The sequence below is a fragment of the Plectrocnemia conspersa genome, unplaced genomic scaffold (assembly GCF_051122295.1).
Source record: "Plectrocnemia conspersa isolate PC_06_02 unplaced genomic scaffold, ASM5112229v1 ptg000014l, whole genome shotgun sequence".
Classification (NCBI taxonomy): Eukaryota; Metazoa; Arthropoda; class Insecta; order Trichoptera; family Polycentropodidae; genus Plectrocnemia; species Plectrocnemia conspersa.
This window is the reverse complement of record NW_028277178.1, coordinates 30,440,939-30,461,160: the sequence shown is the minus strand read 5'-3', so window position 1 is coordinate 30,461,160 and position 20,222 is coordinate 30,440,939. Positions and strand designations below refer to the sequence as shown.

Sequence of the window (20,222 nt, the reverse complement as noted above, 5' to 3'; positions counted from 1 at the left end):
TTTAAAACCATTAATATTTTATTTTACTGATTTGTATTCTTCTACTTATATAACTTTCTCTATTTAGTCACCGGTAAAGGCATTTCCCAAGTATTTACAAAAAATCTTTTGATACTTAAATAATCTGATTTATTTTCAAACCTAATTTCGCCCAAAAGATTTAAGAACTAGAACCACTGCCTCACACATTTTTACATTTACGTCAGCACTTGGAATATTCTATTATGTTATTGATTTAGGTAATGTAAACATGAAAAGTAGAGACACCTGTATTGCCAATTGATACTTATTATACTAACAACTTTAACGGAGCCACCTTTTGCTATGACATAAAACTAATGTGAAGGTGAAAATGTATATTAAATCAAGTATTATTTTAAAATAATCACCTTTAAGTTGATAACCTAATCTATTTTGAAACGTTACGTCTAAAAGTAAATTTAATACATTGAAATTGTTATTTTAAAACAATGTTTATTTATACAAGTGCACTTTGTTTTAATAAAAAATAGTATTTATGGAATTCTTTTATTTTCATCAGCTACACATTCTCATTGAAACGTTAAATCAGAATAAATATCAAAACAGCGATAAACTGAATCACTAAAAAAAAATTGAGCACAAGTTAGTGCCATGTTTTTTACACGCTTTTCATTTTCATATAATAGATACACACAGTAACTTTGTGTTATGTTTTGGCAGTGTATTAGTAACTTTATATCAATATAGAAAATCAGTCTTAAAATTTTCTTTTGACCAAATTGTAAAACATAATAAATACGTTCCTTAATTGACAAAATGTACATCGCAAAATTACTGTTTTTAAAAAATAATTGACAGTCAGATCTAAATATGTCTATTGAATAAAAATATAATCTTTCACACAAAAATAGAGCATTGAAATAAAAGTCTTCTTATATAATTTTGTATTATACAAAAACGTTTTTAATGAGTTTTGCCCGGCAATGAATATAAAATAACAAACCAACAACAAAAACTTGTATCATCAAAATAAATAAATATATATATGAGAATTGTGATAACAAATTTATCTATAATCTAAGCTAATACCATTTTTAATGTAAATCTCATTTTGAAATACATTTTTACTCAAAACGAACGATTTCTTTTTAATTTCATATTTGTGTTAGACACGTTGCTTAAACACGAATTAACAATTTTATGACTTTTTTTATAAGAATACTAAGCGTACTGTAAAATTTACAAGTTTAGATTATTCTATAGTTTTATTGCAACGTAAATTGCTTGAAGCATACAACAATATTGTATTCATAACCTAAAAAATAATTAACAATGAGCATTTCCGATAAAGTAGAAATTGTGTGCAATTTGAAAATAAATCTATATCGTATTTACAAATTTTTTACTAACTTATAAATCTACGCATATGTGCATTTTTTGATTATAGATATTTAGCATAAATAGCTTTTATTAGGCACCATATTTACATATACATTTGTATGCGGGACGATTTTTATTTCTTGACATTGAGGATTTTGTTGACAGCCGTAACGACATCAGACGGTGCAGGAAGCGCAGCGGCTTCTAAGCTCTTCGTATACGGCATGGGAAGATCGGCGCCGGTGACACGCCAAACAGGCGCATCCAATTGGAAGAATGTATCGGTTTCCATAATACGGGCGCAGATCTCAGCTCCGATTCCTGATTAAATTCACACATCATTAAATAAACCAATTTAGCAATAAAGATAAAATAAAATAATAATCACCAGAGGACGGCCATCCTTGCTCCACAGTTATTAAATGATGCGTTTTCGCTACTGATTGTCTAATCGTATCCATATCTAAAGGTCGCACACTCCTCAAGTTGATAACCTCGCATTCGATACCTTTTCCTGCTAACTCTTCGGCTCCTAAAAGAGCGGTGTCTACGGCTTTAGCAAAGGCTACGAGTGTTACGTGTTTACCTGGGCGTTCGATTTTGGCTTTGCCTTTAAATTAACATATTTTATTACAATAAATAAAATAAATATATGTATATATATAAATAAAAAAAATAGTACCAATCGGAATAACAAAGTTGTTATCTAGAGCTTCATCAGACATTGGAAACTGTACGCCGTACAACATTTCATTTTCTAATACGACTACAGGGTCTGGATCTCTGATGGCTGCTTTTAGAAGACCTGTAATATTAGTAAATATTTCATCAAACATGTCCTATTTTTAAAGCATGTCTTGAAATGTTTATACCTTTAGCGTCTTCGGAACTATAAGGTGCGACAACTTTCAATCCGGGACAATGCGAGTACCAAGCGGCGAAGCATTGCGAATGTTGAGCGCCAACTCCTGCCGCAGCGCCGTTAGGTCCTCTGAACACAATCGGAACGTTGACAGCGCCGGCTGACATATAGAATGTCTTAGCGGCTGAATTGATAATCTAATTCATAAAAAAAATCGATATACATATAGACAACGACAATTGATCGTATAACGGCAATTGAAAGCATAGTGGCAATGAACGTCAATTGAGATAACAGAGTTCATCAAAACAATGGTTATCGGTGAAATGTTTACCTGATCTATAGCTTGCATGGAAAAGTTATACGTCATGTACTCGCAGATGGGTCTGAGGCCGGCCATGGCTGCGCCGACAGCTAATCCCGTGAAGCCGCTCTCGGTGATCGGCGTATCGATTACTCTTTTGTCGCCATACTTTTTCCATAAGCCTCTGTCAAATATAGATTGAACAAATTGAGTATATTAAGATCTATTGATTAAATTTGTAAATTGTACATGTTATAAAAAAATATATAGGTATTTGGAATCATCAGAACATGGGATACATTCTGATATAAGCTCAAATAAATTTCAACGTATCATACCGGAACGCGACCCAGCACATTCCGATCTCAATACACCACTGATTATACTTGTCAATATTCTTTTTATAAAGGATTTAAAAAGTCGGCTAATTTTAAACGATCCAGTCTCAACTTCGACTTACTCTAAAATGCTATTAATCCACAATTGTTTTTTACTATCCTGTAAAATTTTCATTTTACGCTACCATTACATGGTAGTTACGGGACAGGGACAGTAGTATTGAATCCTAGACTTGTAGTTACTTAAGACTAGGGTTCTCAATTATCGCAGTTTTCAACTATTCGAAAATTGAATAAAAAATGGATCAAGTATTCAAAATATATCCGTAATTTTTTCTCGGTTTTTACCGTTATTAATTTATATACCACTTAGTGAAAAATTCAACTAATTGCCTGCAAAATATTATTTAATAAAAAAAATAATTACTGGTTTATAATAATTATTTTAAATAATTAAATAAACAAATACAAAAACGTAACACGTAGCTTCACAAAAATTTCCTGTTTTTGAGATAAGCGTTAAACGATAATAAAAGGTGGGCCTTTCCAATATTTTGTTTCGTTCAACGAACAAATTCTATGAATTTCGGTCATAGCAAATAGCGCCAATAACCATTACATTCACAAACGTTTTTCGAAGGTGTAAAAGTATTCTTGTCGAGAAGAAGCGTCTCGTTGTTTCGCAATTTGAAACAAAATAAAGGATTTTGGAGCGGCACTAGTCACTCGGGTATATTGAGAGAAAAAACGACTACATGTGTTGCCTAAGTATAGTTGAAAATCATACGAGTAATTCAAATTTTAACAAAATCACTGTAAACGGTCGTTTACGCGAGCGCGATCTGCTTGTCCGTGTCCAATCTGTTCGTTTTGAGCAAGGACAACGGACAGACAACAGACGGATCTGTCCGAGAGTTTTAACACCACACACTGGACATTCATCTCGGACAAATCCGGCGGGCAGATCTGTGTGTTTTTAATTAATTTTATTTAATTTGTATTTTTTTTGTTCTTAATGCATAAATTGCCACATATGCCCGCCCTAATATATTTTTGTCAATACAATTTTAAATAATATTCAAATATTTGTAAAGGATTAAAAAAAAGAACAATATACAATATGTATAAGTAAGACATCCACATATATGTATATTAATCATAAAATGTTATAAAAATAGCACTAAACAGCAAGTTATGAGTAAAACAAAAAATTGATAATTTGGTTAAAATCCTATTAGAAACAAGTATAATCAACGGTGTAGTGAGGCTAGAACGATTTCATATAAAATAGTCATAACCAAATTACAAAATAACAAATGAAAAACAAACATGGCCGACTTGTTGAATTAAAATTCAATTTGCATACCTGGAGACTTTGTATGCGCCGTCGTATTGGGCGACTTCCTCTCCGAGGAGGAACACTCGTTCGTCCCGCTCCATCTCCTCGTCGATGGCCTGATTGAGGGCATCTCTGACCGCGACCTGGCGGCCCCTGAGCGCCGCGGAGGTGCCTAGCGCGCGTCGAGCGCTCCACATCGCCGTCTGCATCATCTCCTGATCTCGTGACGTAACACTCTCACCCAAGACGAAAGATAAGCGAGATCGGTGATCGGCGGTCGGTCCGGAAGCGAGACCGTGACGATCGAAAGAGTGCGTCTGCCCTCAGCCGACTGCCGCGATCAGCTGCGTCCGACGAGAAGGTCGCCGCGATCGTCTATATTCAAAGACGTTTGGCCTAAACGTAGCACGGAACGACCATTCGACAAATAGTATCTATTATATTATATATAAATAATTTCGGCCATTATCCAATTATTTTATTACTCTTCCGATATATTTTTAATCGAGTGAATGCTATGCTTTTATGCACGCACTAGTATACAGATTTACTCGCCCATCTCTTTTTTGACAAATTCTCTGACAAAGCAGTATAGCATGGGTTCGTGAGAGTTAAAAAATAATATGCACTTGCACTGCTCTCTTAATTTAGTTTAAGTTAGTAAACTTTTCCAAATATTTAAAATAAAAATAATAAACGAGTAGAGAAATTGCCAATAATAATGTCACTATTTTAGTTTCTTATAAATGTTATTATACAATTGCTAAATATCCCCTTTAAGTAGTCCTACTATAATTTATTTTAATGTACCAATACAATATATCCTGTAGTTAAAATTCGCTGTAGCAATATATTTCAATAACGAACATGTAAACTACCATATACTTTTAATATAATTACTTCTGCAGCGGTTCACCCTATGTGTAATTGCTACCTGTCTTCCTGTAAATTAGTTTATCAAATTATGTGTTATCTTCTACCTCTAACTATCGTATTTTTTTGCAAATACGAGTTTAAAAAAACGCAATTCACAAACATATCGCGATCGGTCGCAATGCATCTCACAAATTTTTGCACTCAAAACACACACATACATATTCACATTAAGAGATTAGTAAAATGACCAACATATGACTTATCCAGATTCAGGAAGAGTTGTTCATTAAAAAAACAAGAATGATAACTTAAATAACGGCACGTGTATATGTATTTATATTAGATTCACTGAAACCATTAGAATAATAAATTTAAAATAAAAAAATATATATATTCACAATAAGTTTATGTAGGCGATGCATATCTAAATATATGTGCATTGTTTCGCTGTGAACCGCACCAGCTTCCCGTAACTGTTAAGAAGCTAAGTACTACGCATCAGAGAGGAATCCGCGTGAAGATTTGATTGCACGAAGCTCAATCACACAAAACATCGACGGATTGTCAATGCAGATCTTAAACAACAATACGAAATGCTGCATAGCATGACACCACGTCAAAAAGGCAAAAATTTATACCCCAAGGCTCCAAACAGAGAAGTTCAATATTAGACTTGATGAATTTCCTTTACAATTTGACTAAAAATCAGAAGTACTTTGCCGTACTCAGATCCCATATAATGGACCCAAATTTGAGGATACTTTACACGGTAATATGCGTTCCACGCATCAAAAATAAAGTGTTTTATTTTTCCCTTTAATGATAAGTTAGCGGTTTCTCTTCTTTTGCGTGGGACCTTAGCCCAATGAGGAAGTGAAAAGGACGCCTTATCGAAGATCGAGGGACCAGTAAAATCCTCAAGATGGTTTTATCTCTTTAGTTTGTCTTTTATATAATAATACGGTAGGCTCACCCTACCTTCGCGCATGTCATAGGTTAACAGTAAAAGAAAGACCGAGCAGGAGTTTTCCACGTGGTTTGATGCGGGCATCTTTTAGGCATGCAAAACTTGTAATGGCGTGTTTTGTAATGTTTCATTAAAAAAAGTAAGGAAACATGTGCGAAACAGGTATCATTAAATTTAAAGGCACCCATAATGGATATTTATAATGAAGGAGGAGAGGTAATGGTTAGTCAAGCATCGCGTACCTTAGAATCACTTTTATGAATAGAACGACTTTTCTATGAATATTGTCGAAAATAAAATTTTGACTTTTGCAGAGCGCAGTAGAAGAGCGCAAAAAAATTATCATTTTTCAGAAGTCAAAAGCAATAAAATCGTGCCGTCGCCGTCGCAGCGGAAACGCTCGATACCGAATGTTCCTACTGCGACGCCACTAACACGATTTAATTGCTTTTGACGTTAATTTTTGCCTTCTAAGAAGTAATAATTATTTTTGCGCTCTCATATTGACCAAAATTCGGCTTGAATATACTTAAAATAAATCAGTATCCCAGTATTAATGCGTGGTATAGTTATCTATTCTTTTTTTAAGTCATGGTGAAACACAAAAAAGCGGATAAACCATGAAGCATTGAAATTATTTCTAATAAATATTTCTTTTGATTTAATAAAGAAGAAATAATGCCAGTTAATGACAGATAATACATTCATTCGGTAGTTAAATATGTGTTACACTTGGTTGTGTATGAATGACTTGATATATACATACTTATCTATCAGCTTATGCGGTGCTCGTTTTACACCGTTTCACTTTTAAGCAGTTTAGATAAAATATTTTTTAAATACTCCAAATCATAGATACTTGTTCTACGCGTTTAGCGTGGCGATGTACAAATGCAATAGCTTACTCCCACTTCTTGCACTTGACCCACATCTGGAACCTCGTCCACTGCTCATACAGTGTGTCCTGATTTCCTTTCTGAAGTGCGTGTGTGTCGCTGAAGATATACTATTTATTTAAGTTTGGAATATTTTAAAGAGATAGCATAATAGTTAAGATATAATAAAAAAAATATTGTTAAAAAACATCCGATTGTTCTGCGTTTGTTTCACGCAACGAAAACGACCCATTTCTCGATCGTATTGAAACGTACGACAAAAACTGTATCTTTAACAAAAACAGAAAGCGATCTGCACAATAGTTGAACATTAAAACTACATCGAAATAAGCAGCAGTGTAGTGGTACATTTTTCCACGATCGGAACGAGTTCTGGTACGATTTGTTACAAAATATGCAAAATAAACAAAAATCATATTAATCTGTGATTAATATGATTAATAATCACTCAAAAAGGGGTAGAATTGCAGTACTACTTATTTTTTTAGAACTACACCACTGGGGATAATTATAAATATTTAACAATGAACAAGATACTTTTTGGTTTAGAGAACTTTTATTCTTGGTTTAAATTCAAGTTAATGTAAATGGAATATTGAATACAAAACAATGAACACAATAAGTATAAAAATGTAATAGTAGTAGAAAGAATGTGTGTTTAAATTGTAAAGTTTGCATTAAAGCATTTAAAAATCACATTTTTAATTACATTTTACAAAAATTTATTTATTAAAATGGATTATATTCATATCAAAATTGATTATGTTGTATTTTGAACAAACATGAATTATTGAAATTAAAAACATTTTAAAATTAATAAGAAGATTAATTAACTGGCACTTAGACTTCATAGTAATTAACAAACAAAAATCAATATATATATATATATATATATATATATATATATATATATATATATATATATATATATATATATATTATATATATAAAAAGAAAAACAATATCCTTTCATTGGATTTTTTGTACTAATGTGCAGTTAACAAATTATAAAAAAAAATAACAATAATATTGCACTGTAAAACGTAGTAGGAATTATTGTAATATAAAATATGTATACATAATATTCACAACATTTAGATTTAATATAGAAATAGATAGTATTTCATTTATTTGGCACATTAATTTTGTATGAAATAGTTAAAAACATATGTATATATATAAATTGGTAACTAATTATAAAGCATCAAAATATTATTGTAGCAAGTGTGTATATATTTTCTTGAACATAATTAAACACATATTGAGTTTTTAAGAGCAAATGGTAACATCAGTAAAGTAATTTGGTATTGTTTGATGACATTTTGAAGATATTGTTAATGGAATGCATAATGAATAATTTATTATTGACTACTATGAGGTATTTCAACGTATATAGTCTTTGTAGAATTTAATTTAAAAAAATTGTCCATATACAATATAAATACATATAAAAAGTATACTTAAATTACTATAAAAATATATAAAGAAATAGTATAAATGCCTTGTATTAGATTTGGTAATGTACCACATACACAAAAATATGATAATTATTTATGTCAACAGAGTCATTATCGTATATTCATCTTAGTTACGTAACGTAAGAAAATCACACTTATTTCTCAAGACCGATTTTAAAATAGGTATTTCTCTAGTTAAGCATTAACAATGACTAAGTTTTGTTTTCGATGGTAATATTTGATATTTTACTATTTAAATTATCATTAATATTTGTTTTATTAATTATACTAATTAGTTATTCGGTTCTCGATACGTACTTACGTATACTCTTCATATTTTCAAACAACTTTCTTTTATAGACTCGAATACTGGCTTAAGAGAGTGATGAAGTAGTTTATAGTAGTCCAATATCCCTCAGGGTTCCGTCCACAGCTTCCTCCTAACAGAAAATAAAAATAAACTATCCTTCGAAATTTCAAAAATAAAATGATAAAGTACAGTTTTATAAATAATAATAGAACATAAAAAAATATTAAAATAATGTTATAAAAAGATTCAATAACTAAAAATATATTTAGCCATGCAAAAACACTTCAACACGATACCTTAATACCAAATGCATGCCTATTTTTATTTTATTTTTATGTAGGGAACGGAGGGGAAGAAGGCGCTACTGCTACAGATAAATTAAAACATCCAAAATTATTCAATCAATACAACATTCCCATGGTATATTTCGTCACCACAATAATATTAAAAACACATCAAATAGTAAATAAGAAAAGAGACACAAAGATTTCTTTAATAGATAAGTTTAAAACCTTTTTTGACAATAAATTTATAAAAATAATAACATTTTTATTGAAAATCTTTTAGAACAAATATTAGTTAATATTACTCACACCGTTATTTATTAAATTGTTGAAGATGTTAACTTATATAATTCATAAGTCATGCGCATGCATTTGAAATCGGGTATTACAAAAATATTTACTTTGGCTTCAATTTTTTTCAGTCTCATTCTTAAAAAAACATAAACCACAATCTGGTCCCTTTGATTTCGTATTAAACGATTTCCAATGCAGTTAAAATATTCAACCACTCAACAAACTGGTTATTGTTAGTATGTTAGAATAAAGATTATATAAACACAGTGAACAATTTGTTTCAATAAATAACAATTGAAAGTCTTACTTGAAAATTAATATAAAAACCGTACATAACTTATGTACATATAATAGAATACATATAACAAGCATTATACATTATTGTAATTTGAAAATACAAAGTTCGTTTGATTTTTTAAATATTGTTAATAGGATCTTCTGTACTTATTTGATCGATAACATTGTAACTTGACTATTAATATTTTTTTACAAAAAAAAATACAAATAGTCCTTTTGTAACATTTATACCAATATTTGTAGGTAAATTGTATCAATAAAAACATATAAACTACATAATAACTTAATAATAAAAATCTTACATAATTTGGAAATAAAATAATATTAAAAATATTTAATAATATATAAACGTATATTAAATTTTTCATCTCTTCTCTCATTTACTATGACATACTGTATCTCATATTCTTTCACTAACTGTAAAATAATTTGATCTATAAAACAGTTTAAATCATATTTATATGTGTAGTTGGAAAAAAAACTATAATTCTATTTAGTCTTCATGCGTCAAAGCATAATATAATTATTTAATACTATATACATATACGTAGCTGTAATGCGATGAAAATTAAATGGCAAGAAGCTTAGGCTTATGGCATCAGAATTTTTAAATATATAATATTTTTTATCATATTTTTAATAAGTTTAAAATGTATTTTCGGGAACATATTAATGATATTCCAATTTATATAATATAAAAATTGTTGGCACTTTAAAAGTATACGGTAGAAAAGCCAATAATATATTCCCGTTAATGTTATTTAAATTTTACAGAGGCCAAAGATTTTTCTACAAAGTCAGAGTTAAATTATATAGAAAATAAAATAAAACCTTATTGATTCAGATTATCTTTGATGTCCTTTTCCGGATGAAGAGAGAAGTAAAAAAAGAAATACACATAAGTGCAAGAATAGTATGCAATCACAATGGCTACACCAAATAATGTGAAAATTACCAAAAATAAAATATAAAACATGTCAAAGTTAGTCTTTCTTATCAAATAGCTACAATATACACCGAAAGCAATGATATGTATTTGACTGAAGTAATAATTAATCTATTACATCAAAAATCTAATATTAAGTACATAATATTATATATGTATATATAATAGATCATTTGTGCATTTTGATAAAATTGAATTGCAAAAAAGGCACAAATATGGACGAAGTTTTCATACATAAGTGAATTATGTGCTTTAAATTGTATCTATACTTATTTTTTAAACCTATAACAGTGATATAATAAATCATCTTTAACAAATCAATAGTAATAATAATAATAATAACAAATCTTCATAACCATTATACGTCTTTTATAATTTATAAATATAATAATTTGCATGATGCATTAAAAATAAATAAGACTAGAAAAATGAAGTACAATAATTAAAATTTTAGGCAAATCTGGGCAAGAATAATTATATTTTGTATGTTATAGCAGCTCGTTAGCAGGACTACTGACCTCTTGTAGTAAGTCTTGTGCGGCTATTGCTTTTAAAACGTTCTTCTTTGACGTTTCTTGTAATTCCCCACCTATCACCAGTTCGTCTAAGATAAAATAGGCTTTTTCGAAGTTAAAAATGATGTCCAGTTCGCACACCTGAACAAGAATCCATCAATTAAAAATACGCAAGTTAAATAGAAATAATTTAAAGTACTCACGCTGCCAAAGTATTTATCGAGAAGTTCTACATATCTATGGATAAGTTCAAGCGTTAAAAGCTCATTATCTTGTTGTTCGATTGCACAACAAAAGTACAAAGAGGCGTATCTATAAAGCAATATCAGTGTGAATTGAGTATAAAAAGGAACTAAATGGCAGATAGTTATCAATAAGAACCTTTTGTAAACAATTTTGACATCTTTCCATTCGAGAAATGAGCACATTTTAGGCTTACGGGCAAGAACTGTGGTTATGAGCTCTCTCGTGATTTTCTTTTTCAGCTTATCGGGATGAGCTACGTACCATTTTTGGAGACGCAGCTTTCCTTGCCTACTAAATAATAACATAAACTGCATCTGAAACAGAAAACAGTGTGTACATAGACGTGTCACGCCTCAATGAACTAGGTTATTGAAATGCGGTTCGAATGAATAAAAAGCACAACAAAATTTATCAATGAAAACGGCAATAGAGAATGAAGTCACTTACCTTTTACGGGATCAATTTTGACAGCAGCGAAACGTCAGACGTCAGTCATCGGCCGAGGCCGATCAGTGACGTCACAACTTGACACATTTCATAAATTTATTACCTTTTTCATTTATTACATTTACTGAATTATATTTTTATGAAAGGTTTGACAACAATATAATTCTAATTTAAACTACTAAATCATCTACACGATGAACTTGCAAGCCGTGCAAAAATCAACGAATTTAATAAATACATAGTTGGAATTTTATCTGTTATGGCCAAAAAGTTACATTTATTTAATTTATGTATATGCTCATTTTGCGCATAACACGTATAATATCGAGTATGTTTCTCTTAATTAAAAACATCATAAGTAATACTATTTAATTATCTACAAAGTATGAAATATATAATGTAGGTTTTTCAATTTTATCGGCGCCAAGTTATGAATATTTGTTCTGCTTTTTTATGCTTTTGCTCATAACGTCTGCGAAAGTGATATTATATGCTTTATTGCAGAGCAGGAACGTCATTTTGAAGAAGGAGGGGGGGGGGGCAGGTGGAATCATTTGCATCCCTTTGAATTTGGCCAGAAAAATATTTGTCATTTAATGAAATACTATGAAATTTATTGAAATTGAAATAAACTAACGCTAACTCTTGCCTCTTCTCCGGATAAAAGTAAAATAACGTCCCTGATTAAAAACCAGAAATTTTGACTAAATCATTTAATTCGGACTGGGTAAAATGTTTTGGACCATTGATACCAGGATCATATAAATCACAGCTATCGTCATCGCTGGATGTTTGAGGGCAGTGTTTTGGTATGGTCTCAAATATTTTCTAGTGTATACGGAGGGGAGGGAATAAATATATTATGTAGTATAATTTTTATTTATTGAACGAATATATATTTATTGGCGAAGTGTCACCTACGCATGCGTGACAAGAAATCATAAAGAAGAGAGTACTGAGCACCCAAAATTAGTATATTTTTGATTATTATGATTTACATTTCATTAATATCTTAAAATAAATATAGCCAACTTTTAAGCTGTTAAGGCCTTAGTTGTTTACTGTCAGATTCACACAGCTGTCAAATTCCCGGGATGAACGCAGTAGTGGCTTTGTGCCATTTCTGCGAAAACCATGGACCTCGCGTCGTCATATGCACAAGGCCCGAGTTGAGGGAATCCAATTTAATCAATTCCGGCGCTGAATCTTCAGTAGAAACGTCAAATTGTTGCGCTGCTTGCGCTCCAGTAGGATGCAGCTTGTTGGTTACTGCCGAGCGTGGCGGGCGTTTATATTGTACGAGACAACCGCCGCAGAATGACGAAACTACGCGGCTTTTGCAGCAGGCGTGCGTGAGAAGCCTCAGCTGTGAAGTAATACATATTATATATGTGTTGTTATGTAATGTTTTTGAAATTTATGTTTTGTGTATACATTTTAGGTGAGCGCGACTCAGGAAAACTCGTTCGTCTTCTTTGGCGATTCTGCTAGGGAACATGTACTGAGTTATGCGTTTCAAATCAAAGATACCCAAGCACGCGGGTTGAAACGATGGTTTTCTTTCATATTGCTCATGAAAGACAAAATGTTTTTGCTCAATCTCACGCCATGTTTGATAAAACAAATGGAGGTATTATTATATAATAATTTGGAATATTTTTTATGAATTTTATGAAGCGTCGCTTTCCTTATTTTATTGCCTGATTTATCACTACTTGCAATTAACCATTTGAGTAGTATTGTCGTTTCAATCTTTATAGTTATATATTTACGTATATAACTAAAGAAATAATAAATTAAAAACATTTATGTTTTTTTTTAATTATGCTTTAATGTGAATGATTTATATAGAAAATAATAGCAATCACTTTGAGTACGAAATAAATAAATACAACAAAAAATGGTATACAAAAAATTAAAATAAATTAACTAAATAAACGTTCAGAATCACTGATTTTTTTATAATTTACTATAAATGAAATATAAAATAATAATTAATAAAATAAAAACAGAAATAATTATGGAAAATACGTAAAGTTAACTCACTCCCAGGTGTATATTATCAAATTAAAAAATGTGAATAAATTAACTCACTACTCAAAGGGTTAATACCAAAGACTAGATAATAATGTAACACGCAAAACCTGGTTTTCTTTTATCATGTACAATATTATAAGCGAGCAATTTTGCTTCAAAGGTCAAGAACGAGTTCACTGAGAGTAGTATGACGCAAATTATATTCTTTCTTCTTTAGGTTTATCGGTACAATATATAATAGCTTTATCAAGACATGTACGTCATTGAAGGTGGAGGCATTTGCCCCCCCTTCAATTTTACCAGAAAAATGCGTCATATAATGAAATACTATGAATCTTAATAAAATCAAAAAACTAATATCTTTTTTTGATTAAAAATTGATTAACGTGGAGAATAATTGTAGAAAAAGATGGAGGATAAATAATTTAGTAAAAGTATTACACGTTTTAATTTTTAACTCATTTCACCCGCACCTTAAAAAACGCAAACAATTATATTTTATATTTAACATTATATAAACTTAAACTATAATCATCGATATAATTTTTTATTTGCTCTCAAATGCTTAGTAACAATAATAAATATTTTGATGGTTTCGTTTTTGCATGTATGTTTCTGTTTAAAGAAAGACAGCTATGTGTTGTATTGTATGTGTTCATTACACTTGAATTTAATTTATAATTATCATTGAATACCTGTTTAGTTTAAACACTAGATAATTTTATCATTATAAAACTACAATATTATTTTTTAGGAAATTGCTGAAGAATTGCAGAGCTTAGGTAATATTGTATATACCAATGATCAAGCAATTTGTTCTCAGCGAGCATTGAGACTCAAAAATAATAATCCGTTTAACGAAGTACCTCGATCGCTTATAGATTTAACTGGTAAGAGCAACTTTAATAAATATTTTTTTTCCAATATGGCTTTAATTATTCCATGTATTTTTTTAGGAAAAAAACATATTTTTTCTTTTATTCATACCAAATTCATTTGCATGCTTATCACGTGTAGTCGATATTTTAGTGAAATTGCTTGCGGAGGCATTTTACCGATAACAGATAACAATAGTACATTAAATAATAGCAATAATGCAAAAGGTACCAAGTCATTGTACGAAGTTAAGAAATATTTAGGTGATAATAGTTTTTTGAATGCCATATTTTGCATTTTGACTGGAATTCAAGTAAGTCGGATTAACTGTCTTAAATATTTTAATAATTATATAAATATGATTAATAATTTCAGGTAATAATCAGAGGAGACTCAGATATGTGCGAAAATCTAGTGCATGCTTTAATTTTTTTCTTGCCAAAGATACCAAAGTGTCTAGAATACACTGATTATATTCCGCCTAGTGAAGCACGTATATATTTTTGTAAATCAAATGTCGCCGTACCAAAGCCTTGTTCTGGAATATTAAGGATAGATATTGTGGATGAAGAACCAATCATACATTGGACCGGAAGTTTGCCAGTAAAATGTAAATATCACCAATTATATTGGATTATTTTTATAATAAAATATATAATTTTAATTTCAGGGCCGAGCATGATGGTGAACATTATGAAAGTGTTTAACGAAAGAATCGATGAACAGATTATTATTCATCATGTTAACGCTTTGAAAGAAGAGTGGATGAAGTAAATATATATTATAAATTCATTTCATGTTATTATTATTATTATTATTTTAATTTTCAGTAATGCAACAGTGTTTAAACATTTATTGAATGCCCCCAATTCCGGAGAGAATGTTTTACTTACAAAGAAAACCATTGGAATAAAGCATGAAGATGAAGGATTATTGAATTATTGGATGACTAATCTTGCTTGAATTATTTATAGCCAAATATAAAGTGCTCAATATTTTTTATAAATATTTTAATATAAATATTGTTATTTTTTGTATATTGAAAATAAATATATTTTTATATGATTTTTTTTTATGTATATTTGTAATTCTAATACAGAACAAAAGTCATAAATAACTGAAGTCAAACTGATAACGTATAGGGACAGTTTACAGCCCGTAAGTGTTTTGTTTGTGGCCGTCGTGATATATGTGTCTGGGGATGTTATACTATTGAAAATTATGTGATTTTGATTCAAGAAGTGCACTTTTATATCTGTTACTTTATTATCTGTGCATAAAAATATTAAATAAATAAATAGATATTGTTTGTATACGTTAAAGTTAAATTTGTTAGTAACACAGTTACATTTAACTTTTGGTAATCAGAGGGTATACAACTTTAAAGTTGTGGCTTGTTACGTTTGAAACAGAATCGGCTTTGCAGTTTGGGAAAATCGGTGAATAGACTTGATTAATGGTTTTGTGTCATAGTCAGCCAACAATTTAAATTAACTCTGAAAATATAGTAGAAAATATTTATTGAATTAAATGAATAGCCAGAATATTGTTTGCTTTAATGTTAATTTTATTATAATTAATTTAAAATTATATCCATATTATTCCAAGAACATATATAAACATATTTTTAATAAACTGTGTATTAATTCAGGACGATTTAACATCTTCAAGTGCATGAAATTTTTGATGTACAATCTTATTTTTACATGAAGATTGCATATTCAAACATATTATCGTTCATTTTTATTACTTAAACTTAGACTTGGTGCACAATTCTATTATGTGGTATATAAACAGTAAAATAAAATGGACGAGTTGCCAGCGTTTCAAAGGTGAATAACACAAAAATAAAATAATATAAATAGATACTCAAATAAATACTATTTTTACTGTTGGCAATTTTGTAATGATTTTTAATATAAAAAATGGTTTTAAAAAATAAGTATATTCGGTTTTGACTTATTATATATAAAGTATAAATTCTTCCGGCTTCAATATTTAATATAATAGCGTAATAAAATCGCGAAACGTCTACCAGCGCTCTTCGAATTATACTGTATGTGACTTTTTTAAGGTTTTTGTATGTAATATATACCATAGATTGGCGTCATTCAAACGATCGCGTATCTGAGCGAACATCCATTACACAAAGGTTAAAGGGACCTGAATAGGGATTCCAATCCCGGGCCAAAATTTTGATCCCGGGATTTCGGTATTGTAATTAGTCGATCCCGGGATCCCGGGACCAGTCCCGGGATAATTTTCATGTTATTTTATCGATAAAAATAATTGAATGAATAATACAATATATTTTTACATCTGTTTTTTATAACGTACAATGTATAAAGTACGTATAATTTTAGTCTTGGACTTAAAATAGAAAATAATATAATAAAAATAAAAAAGGGAAGGTCTTATATATTTATTTGAGAAGAAAAAAATGAACTTTTGACAATGTATGTACATAGGTATGTACATTCATAGACACAATTAATTGAAAACATTATTTTGAATAAAACTCACGAAGTAACATCAAAGCATCAAGTGTTTTATCATTAACCTTGATCTGATTTTGGTTCCTAAGCAACCTGCTGCTGAAAAAGCACGTTCAGACTCACAGCCTCAAAGATTCACAGATGACACGTGCAACTCGCGCAAGTTTGTACACGAAATATAACGATGTTGTCAATAATAATTCGATTGTGCTTGATAAATCAACCAATCCGAAAAATTCGGGATTATGTTTTATAATCCCGGGACTCATCTGGTATCGAAAATCGTTCGGGATCCCGGGATCCCGGGATTGGAATCCCTAGACCTGAATAATGGGAAGTGGTCAGTGCCAAATACAAAATAATGCGTTGCATGTCTCCACCACAATTGAATCCATATTCCATATAATTACATCATTGTCAATCTTACTGATTTTCAAATCGCCTTTACGTGTGACAAACTGTTTCTTTGTTTTTAGTAAATATAGGACAATGGAAGTTTCTCAATATTTAATTACATAAGGGTCTGAAGTTGTATCCGAAATTAGAAACTAAAATTATTGACGTTTACGTTAACATCTAAAAAAAACTAGATCTATTTTTAAGGTATATAACCCTAAGGGGTGTGACTTCGCAACCAGTAACTAGTGAGAATTTTATTAGATTGTATTACGTATATTGCGGCTACTATGATGGGCGAGTATCGTTTACTCCGAGCAGTGGTGGAGAAGCTGGCGCAGGGATGATGCCCGTAAAAGATCCTCAGGGGTCTTGTAGGTGGCAGTGATAGGCAGTTTCAGATTAAAATAAATAAAATATAAAGATATTGCAGTAGTTTAAATGAACTAACTAATATTGAGAACATTTTTCTACAATATTTTATTATAACTTTCTAATAATTTGATCAATTCAGTTAGGATACTGCTACCTATTTAATGAACCAGATTGAATATAAATTAATAAATTTCAAACACTGCGTCGAGTTGACAATTAAGGGCATTCGATTGACGCAATTGCATTAATTATAATTATGACTTCGGTTTGTTTCAATGGACGTTTACTTTGATATTTTAAAGAACAATTTATAAATACATATTTAATAAGTTTAACTAATATTTATTTACGTAAATAAGATAGAATACACAAATTATAGTAAATATTAAAAAAATATATTATGTAAAAGACTTTAATAACCATTTTATTTTGCGTAAACGCTTCGAGTTAATTTTCGGCAAGAGATAAAGATAAGAACATAATGAAATTAGTTTTAGGAGAAATTTCGTAATTCAATTTATACATTACGCGAAACTTCATTTAGATCACTTCAAGATTAATAATAAAGAGATGTGATTTGGAAACGTATTAAAAATAAGTTGCTGAATGTTCGTAAAAGCGCTTATGTCATAGAGAAGCAATGAAAGTAATAAATCAAGCCTTTGGCAAACACACTTCCATGACTTTAATCAGCCCAAAGTCTTACTGGATTTAGGGTGGGGAACTTAGGGATAATGATAAACCGTTTAAGGTTTAAGCCGTGTTTAAGTATGCTTTCTCGTGTGATAAAATAAACATGAATGTATGTATATATTATGTATACATATCTCTATCGATTTAAATTATATATGTTAAGATTTTAGTAAGAAGTGCAATCAAGTCATAAAACGACAGAGTATACTCGAATGCATGGTGCTTATAATAAATATACGAGACGAAATTTGGGTGTCATTTATACTACACCAAGATTTCGGTATCATGTGCAATAGTCATTTAGTAAACCAGACGAAATATAATGCATGATATAGTTCTTGAACAGGAAGTGTTCTTTATAAATTGTACCTTTAAATATGTTGCAAAAATATATTAATCTTAAAACATTTATTACAGGTAATTATATGTTGTAATAATTTAGTAAATGTTTTAATTTAATCACTTGCTTTTAATGTAGCCAAGGAATAGGAAGTCACAATCGGTTAAGTTTCGAGTGCTGTCATTCTCCAGACAAAACACAACGACCTCTATGATTTATCGACGAAAACTTCGGCATAGTTGTGTTTCTCTAGAAAGCTTTTATCTCATTGGTAGCATATGCTGTAAGATGCTGTTTCATGAGCTTTTTCTTTATGTTAAATATTACACACGAGAAAACGTCTATAAACTCGTATACTACGAATCTATAATATATACATACAGAATGATCCAAATAATTTATATTTATAATTTTATATATTTTAAAACTGTGCTAATTAAATTTAACTAAAAAAAATATTATCTTATAGCACTTCTTTTCTATCATTTAAATTAAAAATAATATGAATGGTTCTTATTTTATTGTGTTCCATCAAATTTTTCGTATATATTATTCCAGTTTTTCATATTTATTTTTATATATGCGTTGTGCTGTTTTGTCCTTGCACCGTTTTATATTGTGCTATTTTGTCGCTGCGCTCTTTTGTTTGACTTAGTGGCATTTGTTTACTATATTTTGATGATTTATGTAGTCTTCTTAAAATAGGACACCTAAATCGAAGACTACTTCTGTGAGATTAAAGCAGTTTTTCAGAATATTCGAACAAATGAGGATTTATGGTCTTTATAAAAAAATATTTAGAGCCCTGGTCGATAGCCGGCTACCTTTCAGCATCAAAAAGTGTAATGCCTGATCTACACTCTCGCGAAATTGCCCGAAGTTAAGCGAGGATGAAAGTGTAGTAAGGTCACTTAGTGCTACTTTGCTTCGCCTCAGGCAGCTTCGAGTGACTTCTGAACTGTGTCGGTATTTGTGGTCCGAGTCAAAGGGACCGAAGTCCGAGCACGAAATGATTCACCACACTACTCGTAGATGTCATGTAAAATATAAAATAAATATGTCTTCAGTCTCTAAGGCAATATGTGCTTTGAAATTTTGTGCTTGTATTTAAATTTAATGTTGTTTTATTACCGATTAATGGGTTAGTATGGTTTCGTGAAATATGTTTATAATATTATCTGATATGGAAATGACAGTGTGAATATATTTTTAAGTATTAAATAATATTTTTACAGCTTTATTTTAAATGACTTGCAATTGAGAGAAAATA

General features: G+C 30.1%; 3 protein-coding genes across 3 annotated transcripts; 1 reads left to right on the top strand and 2 right to left on the bottom strand.

The window, feature by feature from the left end:
• Nucleotides 1-514: 514 nt before the first annotated feature.
• Pdhb (Pyruvate dehydrogenase E1 beta subunit) lies at nucleotides 515-4,609 on the bottom strand. Its single transcript, XM_088203082.1, has 6 exons — nucleotides 4,233-4,609; nucleotides 2,559-2,712; nucleotides 2,235-2,421; nucleotides 2,045-2,167; nucleotides 1,751-1,972; nucleotides 515-1,683 (listed from the first exon to the last, which is right to left on the bottom strand). The coding sequence occupies exons 1-6, from the start codon at nucleotides 4,415-4,417 to the stop codon at nucleotides 1,496-1,498; spliced, it is 1,059 nt and encodes a 352-aa protein (XP_088059208.1). The 5' UTR covers nucleotides 4,418-4,609; the 3' UTR covers nucleotides 515-1,495.
• A 3,826-nt stretch (nucleotides 4,610-8,435) lies between these two features.
• Nucleotides 8,436-11,880, bottom strand: LOC148226770 (AP-1 complex subunit sigma-2-like). Its single transcript, XM_088204409.1, has 5 exons — nucleotides 11,741-11,880; nucleotides 11,429-11,607; nucleotides 11,251-11,359; nucleotides 11,051-11,188; nucleotides 8,436-8,841 (listed from the first exon to the last, which is right to left on the bottom strand). Exons 2-5 carry the CDS (start codon nucleotides 11,605-11,607, stop codon nucleotides 8,797-8,799), a joined length of 471 nt encoding a protein of 156 aa, XP_088060535.1. The 5' UTR covers nucleotides 11,741-11,880; the 3' UTR covers nucleotides 8,436-8,796.
• An 893-nt stretch (nucleotides 11,881-12,773) lies between these two features.
• On the top strand, nucleotides 12,774-15,718 carry BHD (folliculin). Its single transcript, XM_088203764.1, has 7 exons — nucleotides 12,774-13,113; nucleotides 13,182-13,370; nucleotides 14,532-14,667; nucleotides 14,734-14,966; nucleotides 15,029-15,263; nucleotides 15,324-15,423; nucleotides 15,484-15,718. Exons 1-7 carry the CDS (start codon nucleotides 12,835-12,837, stop codon nucleotides 15,614-15,616), a joined length of 1,305 nt encoding a protein of 434 aa, XP_088059890.1. The 5' UTR covers nucleotides 12,774-12,834; the 3' UTR covers nucleotides 15,617-15,718.
• Nucleotides 15,719-20,222: the final 4,504 nt, after the last annotated feature.

Excerpts from the sequence above, each read along its gene's own strand:
- BHD (XM_088203764.1), top strand. The coding sequence starts at position 12,835 with ATGAACGCAGTAGTGGCTTTGTGCCATTTCTGCGAAAACCATGGACCT. Across the intron at positions 14,668-14,733 it reads ATCGCTTATAGATTTAACTG|GAAAAAAACATATTTTTTCT; the intron begins GTAAGAGCAACT and ends GTATTTTTTTAG. Across the intron at positions 14,967-15,028 it reads GCATTTTGACTGGAATTCAA|GTAATAATCAGAGGAGACTC; the intron begins GTAAGTCGGATT and ends TAATAATTTCAG.
- LOC148226770 (XM_088204409.1), bottom strand. The coding sequence starts at position 11,607 with ATGCAGTTTATGTTATTATTTAGTAGGCAAGGAAAGCTGCGTCTCCAA. Across the intron at positions 11,360-11,428 it reads GTCAAAATTGTTTACAAAAG|ATACGCCTCTTTGTACTTTT; the intron begins GTTCTTATTGAT and ends ATTGCTTTATAG. Across the intron at positions 8,842-11,050 it reads CACAAGACTTACTACAAGAG|GAGGAAGCTGTGGACGGAAC; the intron begins GTCAGTAGTCCT and ends ATTTTCTGTTAG.
- Pdhb (XM_088203082.1), bottom strand. The coding sequence starts at position 4,417 with ATGATGCAGACGGCGATGTGGAGCGCTCGACGCGCGCTAGGCACCTCC. Across the intron at positions 2,422-2,558 it reads CCATGCAAGCTATAGATCAG|ATTATCAATTCAGCCGCTAA; the intron begins GTAAACATTTCA and ends TTTATGAATTAG. Across the intron at positions 2,168-2,234 it reads TAGTTCCGAAGACGCTAAAG|GTCTTCTAAAAGCAGCCATC; the intron begins GTATAAACATTT and ends CTAATATTACAG.